This window comes from Ambystoma mexicanum, chromosome 9 (assembly GCF_040938575.1).
Source record: "Ambystoma mexicanum isolate Mex_15411 chromosome 9, UKY_AmexF1_1, whole genome shotgun sequence".
NCBI lineage: Eukaryota > Metazoa > Chordata > Amphibia > Caudata > Ambystomatidae > Ambystoma > Ambystoma mexicanum.
Window position 1 is genome coordinate 438,041,915 of NC_090931.1, and position 15,214 is coordinate 438,057,128.

A 15,214-nucleotide genomic window follows, 5' to 3' on the forward strand; every position below is an offset into this window, starting at 1 on the left:
GGCCTACAGCTTTACAGGATAAATGGTCAGGACCTTACAGAGTTGTAGACCGACTAGGTGAGGTGAACAAATTAGTGGACCTGGGATGCCCCAAAAAGGTCCTTAAGTATTTCACATAAATTGATTGAAAGTGTTCTTCCCTAGATAGGAAATGGGAGCCCTGCTGTTGGCATCAGAGAGGGAAGAAGAGAAATCTGAGCCTCTCCCTTACTTGTTGCAAAGTAATTTTTCTGATGGCTCCATTGAGGTAGCCATACTTTCCCACCAACTGACCTTGCAACAACAACAAGAGGTCAAACTTTGCTCAGGCAGTTTGCCTCATTGTTTTCGCTGACCACACAATTCACACCTTGGTGTCAGCATGCCATAGATACTGGAGACAGTGTTCCTACCAAATGTAGGCGTTAAAGGATTTCAGACAAAGCACAATACCACATCAAGTCTGAGGTCAGGAAGATGTTGTGCAGAGCCTTCTTGTGGTCCTTGGTCCAGCCCAGTAGTCTTGGTACCAAATCAGATATCTCTGATTTGAGGTTCCCTTTGGGTGATAGAGTTCTAAATGCTGTCACCACCTTACCACGGGGTATTGCCTGGCAGAAAATGCTTATAATTATCAGGGTGGTTTTAAGCATTGGTAGTCTAGCTCTTCAAAAAAGCATTCTCATACTCTAGACAGGACTGTGCTGTGGCCCACGACATAACTCCACAAACATGACCATAACCATCAGCCTGTTTGGATAACACGTCACATAAAAGGAAACATAATGAATCAATAAATGGTTAATTATAAAATGACTTAATATCTCCATCACATTTTGAACAGGACCCTGGGGGTAGCTGTCAGAAAAGACTATGATCTGGAGATTTGTTCTGTACCCTGTGTGAGATGAGTAGAAGGTCCCAATTCTGGATCCCTTTGGGAAGGAGCCCGCTTAATCCTTTGGACCACAGTGCACATTGGGACACAGTGATATCTTTACCATTAGCTCCAGGAGAGAATCAACAGCCCTGATAAAACTCCTTCCAGAGCTCGGCTGATGTGCCCTGGTGGGTATTGTACAAAAGGACCGAATACCAAAAGTTTGACTCCCAAAAAGTCAGACCCCCAATTTTCTGCATACACATATGTGGCGGGGGTAAAGTGTATAAAAATGTATAGGGGTAAGGTGGGAGGGCTGTGGGGGTCTCCCCCCACATATATATTTGCGGAAAATAAAAAATAAATAAAAAACTTTTGGGAGTCGAACCTTTGGGTTCGGTAAAATCATACAGATCCCCCTGATCAGTGCAGGGGGCTCACACTGCAGTTGATTGCATTAATGTCCAGGGCTATAAATTCAGCAACTTTCTCAAATCCTTCATACTTATTATTTGAGGAAATTCAGTCTGTTAAAAAACATCCCACAACAATTCACATCTGAATAACAGCGTTCTCAGTAACATCCTCATGCCTGTAGCTGCCAAACTGAGAAACCATACCCAGGCACATGAATAAAGGTCTAGCCGTTCCTTACTGTTCGTCACGCTCCATGCCGCGGCCCAGCATCTTGTCTGTACTGGTGGCACAGACTGATCCAGTGGAGGAAGGCAGATGGGCAGAGCTGTGGAGCCAAACCAAACAATCTTCTCTAGGTGGATCATGGCAAAATCATGAGAGATCGGAGAGCTGCTGTACAAAGGATGTGCAATGATTTCTTTTACAAGATGTGCCATTTTGGTGGCGCTGCTGCTGCTACCCAACTCAACAGAGTACCAAGCAGGAGCTCTAGGGGGGAAAGGAGAGACCATAGCATTAGTAAGCCAGACATTTGGGATGTTAACTGCATTGGGTGGCAGTGTCACTCTGCGTTGAAAAATAAACCACCATATCATTGGTGCAAAATAAGATACTGTTTGGTTAAAGTAGGGCACCTCATGCTGGACACCCGAATTGTATGCTGTGCATCTTTTTACAATGGGGTTGTATGTGCTTGGTCTTAAAATTAGGGGAGCAATTTAACTTAGTTTGAGTATAGGTATATTTTAATTAACTTACAAAGTGGCGCTGCATTTGATATAGAGAAAGGTTAGTTTCTGAAATTCATGCTTATGCGCTTGCCACCCAATCTGGCCAATCTTTCAGCAGAACCGACGCCGCTCAGAAGGTAGAAGCATGAGGTTCTGATGATGAGAAGCCACTACAAGAACCGCTGCATGAGGAGGCTGGTGCATGCAAGAAGCTGTGTAAAAGGGGTTACTGTTGATGACAGCACTGAGGCCAGGATAAGGAGATCCACATGATGAGAAGCCACTACAAGATCTGCTGCATGAGGAGAGAGGCTGGTATATGCAAGTAGCTGTGTAAAAGGGGTTACTGGTGATGACAGCACTGAGGCCAGGATAAGGAGATCCACATGATGAGAAGCCACTAACAGATCTGCTGCATAAGGAAGCTGGTGTATGGGGTTCCATGAGGAGGCTGATCTTTGCAAGAAGCTGTGTAAAAGGGGTTACTGGTGATGACAGCACTGGGGCCAGGATAAGGAGATCCACATGATGAGAAGCCACTACAAGATCTGCTGCATGAGGAAGCTGGTGTATGGGGTTACATTAGGAGGCTGATCTGTGCAAGAAGCTGTGTAAAAGGGGTTACTGGTGATGACAGCACGGGTGCCTGGATAAGGAGATCCACATGATGAGAAGCCACTACAAGATCTGCTGCATGAGGAGGGAGGCTGGTGTATGCAAGAAGCTGTGTAAAAGGGGTTACTGGTGATGACAGCACTGGGGCCAGGATAAGGAGATCCACATGATGAGAAGCCACTACAAGATCTGCTGCATAAGGAAGCTGGTGTATGGGGTTACATGAGGCGGCTGATGTATGCAAGAAGCTGTGTAAAAGGGGTTACTGGTGATGACAGCACTGGTGCCTGGATAAGGAGATCCACATGATGAGAAGCCACTACAAGATCTGCTGCATGAGGAGGGAGGCTGGTGTATGCAAGAAGCTGTGTAAAAGGGGTTACTGGTGATGACAGCACTGGGGCCAGGATAAGGAGATCCACATGATGAGAAGCCACTACAAGATCTGCTGCATAAGGAAGCTGGTGTATGGGGTTACATGAGGAGGCTGATGTATGCAAGAAGCAGTGTAAAAGGGGTTACTGGTGATGACAGCACTGGTGCCTGGATAAGGAGATCCACATGATGAGAAGCCACTACAAGATCTGCTGCATGAGGAGGGAGGCTGGTGTATGCAAGAAGCTGTGTAAAAGGGGTTACGGGTGATGACAGCACTGGGGCCAGGATAAGGAGATCCACATGATGAGAATCCACTACAAGATCTGCTGCATAAGGAAGCTGGTGTATGGGGTTACATGAGGAGGCTGATGTATGCAAGAAGCAGTGTAAAAGGGGTTACTGGTGATGACAGCACTGGTGCCTGGATAAGGAGATCCACATGATGAGAAGCCACTACAAGATCTGCTGCATGAGGAGGGAGGCTGGTGTATGCAAGAAGCTGTGTAAAAGGAGTTACTGGTGATGACAGCACTGGGGCCTGGATAAGGAGATCCACATGATGAGAAGCCACTACAAGATCTGCTGCATGAGGAGGGAGGCTGGTGTATGCAAGAAGCTGTGTAAAAGGGGTTACTGGTGATGACAGCACTGGGGCCAGGATAAGGAGATCCACATGATGAGAAGCCACTACAAGATCTGCTGCATAAGGAAGCTGGTGTATGGGGTTACATGAGGAGGCTGATGTATGCAAGAAGCTGTGTAGAAGGGGTTACTGGCAATGGCACCACTGGGGCCTGGATAAGGAGATCCACAGATGCAGCTTGAGCAAGGAAAACGCGACACGTACCTGGGCGTGAGGCAGCTGGCTACACTCAGCACCCAGCTGGCAGAAATGAGGCTCCCTGTGCACACCTGGGAGCCATTCTGCAAAACTCTGGCTTGCCACGGCCACTCGCTGTTGATGTCGTTGAGGCGGGGCGTTGAGAGGCATGTGCCATCGTCTGCAAGAAGGAAAGAGAGTGGATGATATCAGTACCCTGTTCTACCAGTGAAAGAGACTACAGGGAAGAACTTTGATCCCGCCAGCCTTACCCAGCATGTTTCTGTTCACTGTCTGCCACCAAGCTTCCATTAGTATCCCACCACCCTATGCTCAGGTGTGTTTTTGTGCTATCCCACACCATGCATATAATCCTTAATGGCGGGCAATCTTATAGACCATCTATCTGAAGGACTTCCTCATCATAATGTGAACTAATGTGAACTTTCGAGAAGGTTCTAGATGCAGGCTGTCAACAAGAAAGGCCCTGCTGGGATAACTGGACCGGTTACTGGCATGGTTTCTGCTGACCTTCAGCACAACAGGACCACAGTTTCTGCAGACAAACCTTTGTGCATGGTGTTTTATATTGCAGTTTGGCAGTGGATGGGTAGCACCAGGTGAAGAAAATCAGAGCACCTAGATGCAAATTAAAACACAGAGGTATGCGGCAGATTCAGTGCAGAGGAACCTCGGCCGCTGAGACCTATCGTGTTACTTTAGAATTTCTTGTAGAGCGCCTTATCCTGGGTCCGAACCACAGCTAGATCAAACTGATATTTTCAAGCATGGTTCTTCATTGATGAGTTTAATGTGTTTACTGCTAGACAAACATTTGCCCAATACATCATAAAGAATATATGCAACCGTTTCCATGCTTTATGTTCTTGCTGATTCCTTGTGATTAAAAGTGCGCCCCCTTCCTTATCTTCACTTTCATGCAGGCTTAATTGAGCACGCAAATGGGGTAACCCCAGTCGTTGAAATGGAGAGTCACGTATGTGCTTCAGAGTAAAAAAAAACACATTTTTTTCAAATGTATTTTTTTGTTCTAAAAGAATCAACCAACACAGTGCTCGATTTTAATTGACTAGGGTAGAGAGTGGCCAATGTGTTTATTCCTGGCGTCTCTGAGAGATACTTGATATGATAGGATATATATGCCACCCATTTCGTGGGTCAAAGGTTTATTGATGAGCTGCCAGTATGGCTGTATATTTGCTTTGGTTTTTATATAGTGCAAACCCGGGTGCGAAGCTACTGACTGCTGTACAAGGGGAAACAGTAAAAGTGTACAGTAATAAGGATAGGCCATTCCGGATACACTTCGTCATGACATGTAGAGATGTGATATAGAGGGTTACAGGCAGCGTATACAGGTTAGGGCGCAATGGCGGACACAGCCTTGCTTAGTTGTTGGACCTGCTGTGCTCCCAATGCAGCTTTATCTCTGTGAGCGTCATATAATCACACCATCCTAACTGCAATGTTGAGTTTGAGCCACTGGGGCAACATCAGAGATGTGCTCCCCAGGCACATTATGGAGAGAGAGTAAGGAAGTGTGCAAAGCCTACATTTCTCAAGGTCCCAGCTGGACCGACTTCGCCTTCCATCCTTCTGTTGTGTATAGAGTGAGTAGCAATTGGTCATTATGACTCCGGCAGTAGCCGTGCCAGTAAAAACAGCAGGCTGCCGCCGGAGACATGTTTTTTTTCTGAGGCCTGGCAATGGGGAATCACCAGGGCATTACAGCCCCGGGTTGTCCTTGCGGCCATGCGCCAGAAAAAGGAACTCCTCATTCCCATTCGAGTCCCACAGGACTCAGTGGGAATGGGGAGGACGGTAGCACCGGCACCATTCATAAAGGGGCCGGTGCTACCGTCAAAGTCTACGAGCAGGTGCCTTTCCGCCCGCCAGGTCAGACCTGGCGGGGGGAAAGGCACTGGCGGCAAATTTGTACTCTGCCAGTCCAGTAACAATGGTGCCGGTAAGGCTACCGGCACCGTTGTTACCAGACCAGCAGGGTTGTAATGAGGCCCATTGTGTGCAAATGATCGCTACTATCACAGTTCATGGAAATCACTATATAAAAACTTGATATTATTATTATTAATAATATTGGTTGCTGTCACTTTCATATACATATTTGTCAGATCCAAATCGAATCTAACTGAAGCATTAATTTGAAGCAGGTAAAGTGGATCTCTGTGTTAAAGTGCGAGGTTGTCCACAATGAGTGGTCCTGGAAACCTTTATGAACATGGGAAATATGTGAAGGGGCTGCTTGTTGATCTGAACGAATCAACAGGAATGAACATGACCAGCAACAAAATGCACAGAGGGCTTCAGATAGTGCACAGGTTTAAATGCACAATTTTATTTTCAGGAGTAAAACTATGTTTCTAAACACTTTAGCGTTTTAGGTCTGGACATTGACGTACAAGAGAGTGGACGGGATCATCCACACGCAGCATATCGAAAGCTCCCTAAATTAAATATCAATTTTATTTTAAAACAGAGTGCTATGTTATTGGGAGTTATACCGTTTCCGGTACCACTTGCATGATTTCCAGACTCTCACACGGATCAGAAAGGGAGGGTTGGGGGCGGGGGTGAAGTTAGTGGGGAGTGGGGAAACAGAAAGATATCATTGCTGTTGTGTGGAGGCATGCAGACTGGAAGTACTCTGCCCTCTGAGTGGGAGCAGTTTCTAAATGTTCTGTGTCAAGAGCATAGAGGCATTTGTGTCCAATGCAGAGCCTTGTGTGACGGTGGTGCTAAGACGCATTGGCTTGGGGTGTGGAATTTAAGTTGATTGTAGCGTTGTAGTGTTGTGATGTCCCATTTCTGTTGTGAGGTGTGTTCAATTGCAATGTCTGAGCGGCTTAGTCGGTGTGCATATTTTGTGTTGGAATGTAGAATTTTAGCAGGTTTCTCCAGGGAGCAGTCCGCGAGATCTCGATCAGGAGACAATCCTGTAACCTCGTATAGCAGAACATTACATAGCATAACAATATTCTGAACAGATAGCACACATGTGGCTTCCTCCTGAACCACGTTTGTCATAAGTGCAACTGCTATAAAACATTAAATTATACAGAGAACCAAAAATAATTTAACATCTGCTGTTTGAAACACTGATAACTGGAAATAGCGGGAGAAGCACAGGCTGAGTTTGGAACAACAAGCATCAAGTGACTGGAGCAGGAAACCACACCACAGATAAAATGAGTGATTACAAATCTGACACATGATAAATAGTATTAAAATGTCTTTAAAGCCTGAACACAATTACGTTGATCTAATACATGCAGAATATTTCCTGTTCCACAGTCCATAATAGTCAATGCCAGAAGATTACCTGTATATCATAGGTCAGCAACATTTGGATCCCTAGATGTTTTAGACTACAAGCCCCACGAGCCCTAGCCAGTAAAGTCAAAGGTGAGGGATCATGGTAGTCATCACCTCTTCTGTTTTGCAGTGGTCAATCCAAACCATAGACAGAGATTCAGGTTGCAGATCCCTGCTATAGATGAACAGTGAAGATGCATGTTCTTCTGACGCAACCAAATTCCACTAATTAGCATGGTGTTCATCGGCTATTCACATACTATTCACCATGTGAATTAATAGAGTATGATTTTTTAGAGTACCCAGATGGCATAGCAATGCTGATACTGCTTTTATTCTTGTGTGCTGCATTTTATCCTGCACCAGTGGTGCACTGATCGACCCTAGTGAGACATTTGCCATTGCAGATGAAAAGGATACTGGAAAGCGTGAAAGGAGACGTTAGATGTTAACGGCTCAAATGACGCTGTAGGGATCTTATGCATTGTATAACTGCACTGAGGGAATAATGTGGTGATAAAGACGACTGATATTTGCAATGCAACAACTGGAACTCACTGAAGGATATCAACAGGTTTGCCTTCAAAATAAGGTTACATTTCAATATAGGAATGAGAGTGTTGTTTAGTATTTAGGCACTGATATTGACATATGAATCTTATGCAAATGTGGATATCTATTAAACCTGTGATGAAGTCCCCATAACTTTTTCTGCCGACCCATATTGGGATGGCAAAGGGAGCTGGGAACCTCTCCAAGATAGTGGACTACGTGCCGGAAGGAGGTGTTGGGCGGATCCTCTGGCCACCCTCACTGGGCTTTGAGCTCTAGGCAGAGGTCAGTGATAGGTGGCATAAGAGTTTCCCTAGTCTTCTAGGAGGACTGTTACCTGAGATAAGGACTCCCATGAGCACCAGATCAGAGTATTCAGTGGTCCCTTCTCCCCACAGAGTCCCCAGAGCCCTTGTTGTAGAGAATGCAGAGGAATTCACAGAATTTGTGTGCGACTTGCCCTAAGAACTGAAACGAGCCATGGTTGTGTTCTAGCTTTTTGAACGGTACTCAGGATTGACAACCAAGTCGAGAGTGGAGGCATACTCAAACCATTTGCGCGACTCGGCCAGAGACCTCAGGCGAATCGCAGATGAATCCCTACATTTCCCACTGACATTGTCCTGGGAGCTCAAGTGAGTTGCAGAAGCAGAAACAAATTGCATACGTGACTTGACCCGAAGCCTCAGGTGAGCTGTGGGAACAGACAGTACAGCAGTTCTGTGAAATGTTCATCCATCCGGCTCAGGAAGATTGCAAACCAAAATGTTTGCAAACCCCCATATAATCTAAAAGAGATGGTATATAGCACCTCATCTACTTCACAGCCAGAGATGTATAAGAATAAATCGAAAATTGACTATTAAGCCTTTAAAGAGTTGGTCCAACCACAAGGGCTGTCATCGTGTCATGGGAGGCTAATATCCTGAGCTATTCACAGACTGTCCCCAAATATACCACATAGGTACAGACCCTCACAGGAAGTAGACCCCAGGGGTCTCAGGTCTATATGATATGAAGACTCATTCTATCAAAGTCGGTATTTGGAGTAGGAGCTGGAGACAGGTGTCTATTTGGTGATAGCTGAGGAGGTAAAAGAAGCCTGCTGAGGGACAAGGGTCTTGGAGAAGTCCAGGAGGTTAGGCCATACTGGACCCTGGGAGTTGGAGGAGACACTCAGGGGACCAGGCCATGATGTTTAGAGAGCTGGAGCAAGAGACTAGGAGTTGGAAAGTGGCAGCCAGTTGAGGGCAACACTTGTAAGGAGGAGGCTGCTGTTAAGAGGAGTGACATAGTGGCTTAGTGGAGTTGAGAAAGTACCCAGAGGGCTAGAGCTCCTGTGGGAAACAGTAGTGAAACAGATGGTGATTCTCAAAAGATCGTACAAGGTGGTAGGAGGGATGATGATAATGCAGAGGAGCAAAGTGCTCAGAAGAGCGTTGAAGGTGCCCAGAAGGGTTGACGATCCTGAGGGTGACAGTGGTGCAGAGGAGGAAAATGCAAAGAGGAGTGAAGAAGGTGAGGAAAGCTACGTCAGGGTGGTAACAGCAGTGAGGAAGGTGGGAAAAGAAGCACAACACAGAGTATACAGAACACAAGTGGTAACAGAAAGAGAGAGCCTTGTATAGAAGATAGGACATTTGTTGAGGTTCTGATAGGAGCGTGTACCACTGAAGAGTTGAAAATGGGGTGTCAGAGAGAAGGGGTGGGAGTGAGTAGGGAGGCGAAGGTAGAACAGCCAGAGAATAAACTACAGAAAGTGACTTGGAGGGTAGAGTAGTTGATTGAGATCAAAGGGAGCAGGAATGAGGCTGGAGCACTGGGGATCAAGGTTGGCGTTACCAGCCACATGTCAGGATTATTAGGTTGATGAGAAATGGGGCAATGGCTTGGGGTTAGAAGAGTGCTGGGGGACATCACAAAACACCACCTGGAGAACTCTGGTAACTGTGTAGGTGCTCACATGTTTACAAGTCCCATAAGCCCTAGAGATGTACCAACATGGTTCTTGGGACTACGCTTTCCATAATCCCTAGTGGTGTTATGATTTCTGCCCCTCATGTCCCCACCCCTCCAAGATGTCAGGCTGGAGCCAGGCCACGATCACCTACATGGCCCTCAAGGGCCTCTCCATCCCTCCAAAGACCCACTTGGAGTCATACTTGGCGTGTGTGGCACCAGACTCACTCACTCCCATAGGATAAAATTGGGGATTGGCCTTGTAGTGCATTGATGGGGACAAGATGGATGCCCCCACATATTTCGGTTCCCAGAACTGCATGTGCAGTCTAGTCTTTTGGGTGTAGTTCAGCCCAGAGACACCTGGGATATCCAGAGACTATTTAAGCCAGGCCCAGGCTGAGAAACATGCTTTGCGTTTTCTGCACCTGCAGTGTGACACTCACCGTGTTCGGATCGGTCTCCAGTAGGCCTGCATCTTTCTTCTGCGCTCAGCTCCTGCAAGAACAAGAACACCGTTAGGAACAGCCTTACCTTGCAGTGCTTCTGCCCATCATTCATCGCTCCTTCTGTTCTGCGGGCATCTTCGGCGGTGTCATTCCCATCCCGGCACGCCGCTTCCTAAGGAAAAGGGAAAAGAACAGAAAAAAGGCATTAGTAAGAATTCTGCAAACCTTTGCTTATTTTTAAATACTGTTCGAGCTTCAAACGCTTACCTGAACCCCCGCCACTCTGGGGGAACTCTGTCTCCGGAACTTCTCATCCATCTGCAAGAGGGAAAAGACACTCCAGGTTAGCGTGGAAACATCTAGAGGCGCTGCATACCGCACTTTCTCATCGCATTTGTTCTTCATAACCGGCATCCATGCTGAAAACGTCACGGCACCTAAAAGACACAGAAAAAGAACTCAGTTCAATACAAATACGTAAGGGGTGCATCGCGCAGCACGCTCTCACTCAGCTGCAGCGCTACTCATCTCACCAGCATGCCGCCATCCCCGGACGCTGGCCATCATCTAAGGAAGGAAAGGAACGAAGTTAGAGAACTGTTCAAAAGACTCATTATACTTACCTGTCGGACTCTTGCCAGTGAAGTAACTAGGCAGCAACGAGCCTGCATCAATCAATGCACCCCTGCGCTGAAAGCAGGACGGAGAGCACACTATCCAAGAAAACAAGGCCCAGTCTCCAGTCCTGGCAAAGGTATTTCTTGAAGGCATCGTACGGCTCCATGGGTTTCCTTCAGTTTTGTTCTCAGACCGAGGTACTCAGTTTGTATCTAACTTCTGGAGAAAATGCTGCTCTATGGCCCAGATCGACATCCAGCTATCCACCAGTCACCATCCCCAAACGGATGGTCAAACTAAGAGGACAAATCAGACGCTTGAGCAGTATCTGCGTTGCATGCTACACCAAGCTGAAGGAAGCTGGTTCGACCTATTATGGATAGCTGAATATGCTTATAATAATTACCTAGACACCAGAACTGGGCAGACACCCTTTTATACCATGTATGGCAGGCACACACATACTTCTGAGTTGGACGTTCCTACCACCCTGGAAATGCCAGCAGTCAAAGCCTTGCACACGACCATTTCTCAAACCTTTAAAAGGGCAGCTGAACACCTACTTCAAGCTAAGAATCGCCAAAAAAAGTTTGCTGATCAACACCGAGCATAGGCCCCCAACTACCAAGTGGGAGACAAAGTCTGGCTGGCGCCTAAACACGTGTCCATTAAAGGAATCCAAACTTTCCATCCAAGATACCTGGGTCCATTCACCGGCACCTCCGTAATAAATCCTGTGGCGGTCGGACTAGCTTTGCCGTCAAACATGCAGATTCATCCTGTGTTCCACGTGTCTCTCCTTAAACCTGTTCAACCTGGGACCCGGGTAGCAACGCCACCGCAGCAAGTAGTAATCGCCGGGGAGCCAGAATTCGAAGTCAAGGACATCCTAGATTCAAAGTACGTCAGATCCAAATTATACTACTTAGTAGACTGAGGGGTATGGTCCACAAGACAGGACATAATAGCCTTGTGAGTACATCCATGCACCTCGCTTGCTTCGACGATTTCATCAAAACCATCCAACCAAACCATGACGAGACAGAAGAGTCTCCTTGAGATGGGCCTTGGGGGGGAGTGCTGTCATGATTCCTGCCCCTCATGTCCCCAGCCCTCCAAGATGTCAGGCTGGAGCCAGGCCACAATCACCTACATGGCCCTCAAGGGCCTCTCCATCCCTCCAAAGACCCACCTGGAGTCAGACTTGGCGCTTGTGGCACCAGACTCACTCACTCCCATAGGATAACATTGGGGATTGGACTTGTAGTGCATTGATGGGGACGAGATGGATGCCCCCACATATTTCGGTTCCCAGAACTGCATGTGCAGTCTAGTCTTTTGGGTGTGGTTCAGCCCAGAGACACCTGGGATACCCAGAGACTATTTAAGCCACGCCCAGGCTGAGAAACATGTTTTGCTTTTTCTGCACCTGCAGCGTGACACTCACCGTGTTCGGATCGGTCTCCAGTAGGCCTGCATCTTTCTTCTGCGCTCAGCTCCTGCAAGAACAAGAACACCGTTAGGAACAGCCTTACCTTGCAGCGCTTCTGCCCATCATTCATCGCTCCTTCTGTTCTGCGGGCATCTTCAGCGGTGTCATTCCCATCCCGGCACGCCGCTTCCTAAGGAAAAGGGAGTTGAACAGAAAAAAGGCATTAGTAAGCATTCTGCAAATCTTTGCTTATTTTTAAATACTGTTCGAGCTTCAAACGCTTACCTGAATCCCAGCCGCTCTGGGGGAACTCTGTCTCCGGAACTTCTCATCCATCTGCAAGAGGGAAAAGACACTCCAGGTTAGCGTGGAAACATCTAGAGGCGCTGCATACCGCACTTACTCATTGCATTTTTTCTTTATAACCGGCATCCACGCTGAAAACGTCACGGCACCTAAAAGACACAGAAAAATAACTCAGTTCAATACAAATACGTAAGGGGTGCATCGCGCAGCACGCTCTCACTCAGCTGCAGCGCTACTCATCTCACCAGCACGCCGCCATCCCCGGACGCCGGCCATCATCTAAGGAAGGAAAGGAACGAAGTTAGAAAGCTGTTCAAAAGACTCATTATACTTACCTGTCGGACTCTTGCCAGTGAAGTAACTAGGCAGCAACGAGCCTGCATCAGTCAATGCACCCCTGCGCTGAAAGCAGGACGGAGAGCACACTATCTAAGAAAACAAGGCCCAGTCTCCAGTCGAATAGTCTCCAGGGAAGGGTTCGAGGTCGTAAGAGGTCAGAACAAGCTGAGTGACGTCCCCGTGGATACCAGGTGAGCGTTACAGAACGCAAAGCCTCACATCAAAATCCACCTGGGCATCATGGACACGTCAGAAACCGACCAGTTAGCCCACATGTTGGGCAGCTACGTTCCGAAATACATGCAGCCAGGCAGGAGACCAACACCCTGAGGAGACAGCTGATAGTAGCCAAAGAACGCACTGATGATTGAAGCCGGCAACTTCTCCAGTCACAAGCAGGGCATGCACCATTGCCGGAAGCATGCCCTCGATGCCAGCGCCATCAGCCAATCCCGTTCAGATAACCCTTCCTGGGGCAGTTCCCTTGGCCCCGCCCGAACGATTTACGGGGGATCCCAAGAGGTTTGCAACGTTCATGAACTAGTGCCGCCTGCACTTCCTTTGTAGGCCAGGGGCCTTTCCGAATGACCAATCACGGGTCGCTTTTGTGCTATCCTACCTGAGTGGTAGCGCCGCGAACTGGTCTGTACCCTTTGTGGCCCAAGACGATCCTTTGCTGCATGACTTCAGGGGCTTTCAGCAGGAGAGGGAAAAGCTGTTTGCCCGTCGTACTCATGGGCAGGCATTAGACAACGAACTTCTGGCCCTACGCCAAGGGAATCAAGACCTATTAACATACATAGCCACGTTCAATAGACTCGTAGTTGAAGCATAATGGCCAGTGGAAAAGAGAACCATGTTATTTCATCAGGGGTTGCGGGGGGAGCTCAAGGATGTTCTCGCACAAGTAGTGAACCCCCCGAAAGACTGCTCAGAATTCATTGACCTTGTTGTTCAACTGGATCATAGGTTGCAGGACCGAACAGCAGATGGAACCAGACCGGACCCTCGCCCTATGTATGTGCGTTCAAAGGACAATACTGCCCGAACAACGGAAGGTTCAGGACAACCAATGCAAATCGGGGGGGTCAGATCCCCCTTGACTAAAGCGGAAAGGGATAAAAGAAGACAGTAGTAGTTATGTCTGTACTGTGGAAGGTCAGGTCATTTCCTTAAAGAGTGCCCTGTGAAGCCACTGAGGAGGACGGTAGGGGCCACGGACAAGGAAGATTCCATCAAGGAATCGGAAAACTCCCCAGCCCGGCAAGTGTAGGGGTCCACTTGTCGAGCGAAGAAAGTGAACTACAGACCTCCCATTTTGCAGTATCTGTGGTCTTGATCAATCACCAACAACTATCTTGGATGCACGCAGTAAGAGCGTACATAGACAGTGGAGCCGTTGGGAATTGCATCGACCAGGATCTTGCGGCAAAGACGGGGCTTCCATTACGCCCTAAATCAACCACTGACACTGTTACCACTGTCGACGGCACGGAAATAGCTTCTGGTCCAGTATCCCAATGCACTGCAGTTTTAACCCTTCTCTGCCAGGATGGACACCGAGAATCTATCGTTTTCGACCTCATTAAGGCACCACAGTTCCGGTTGATTTTGGGAATGCCATGGTTGGTAGCTCACAATCCTCGAATCGATTGGCGAGCAAAAGAATTGGCCCTTCCCCGAGACTTGCGCCCACACATGTTATCGCCAAGAGAAACAACCAATAGACACCAGAACCTCCATGCTTGCAACTGTGGCAATCGGCACTTTACCAAGTGAATACCAGGACTTTCAAGATGTCTTTGAGAAAGAACAGGCTAATACCCTGCCACCGCATAGACCATACGATTGCCAAATCGACCTGATACCCGGCGCACAAATCCCCTGTGGGCGAATTTACGCAGTCACGGAACCAGAAAACCAACACCTGAAGGCCTATCCTGACCAATACCTGGCCAATGGGTTCATCCGTCCCTCGAAGTCTCCAGCAGCCAGTCCTCTATTCTTCGTACCGAAAAAGGAGGGGGACTTGAGAACATGCATCGACTATCGCGCACTGAACCTGATTACCGTAAAAAAAAACACTACCCCCTGCCACTGATCCCTGAATTGCTTGATCAAGTCAAAGATGCCCAAATCTACACAAAACTAGACCTGAGGGGGGCATATCACTTTGTTCGCGTAAAACAGGGGGACGAATGAAAAACCGCTTTTCGCACCAAATACGGCTTGTACGTATATCAAGTAATGCTCTTTGGCCTTTGCAACGCACCTGCTGCATTTCAATACTTCATGAACAATGTCCTACGGGAATTGATTGATGTCTGTGCTCTAGTGTACATTGACGATATCCTAGTATATTCCGCATCAAAGCAGGACCACGTT

The 15,214-nt window shown here is 47.6% G+C and overlaps 1 protein-coding gene across 2 annotated transcripts in view; it reads right to left on the bottom strand.

Moving 5' to 3' along the window:
* LOC138488151 (transmembrane protease serine 11D-like) overlaps nt 1-15,214 on the bottom strand; it is a 942,850-nt gene that overhangs the window by 48,670 nt on the left and 878,966 nt on the right. For both annotated transcript variants that reach the window (XM_069614932.1, XM_069614931.1), the window contains 2 exons: nt 3,848-4,001; nt 1,515-1,765 (listed from right to left, as the gene is read on the bottom strand). In XM_069614932.1, the coding sequence (XP_069471033.1) occupies nt 1,515-1,765; nt 3,848-4,001 (405 nt within the window). The remainder of the gene's footprint in view (nt 1-1,514; nt 1,766-3,847; nt 4,002-15,214) is intronic.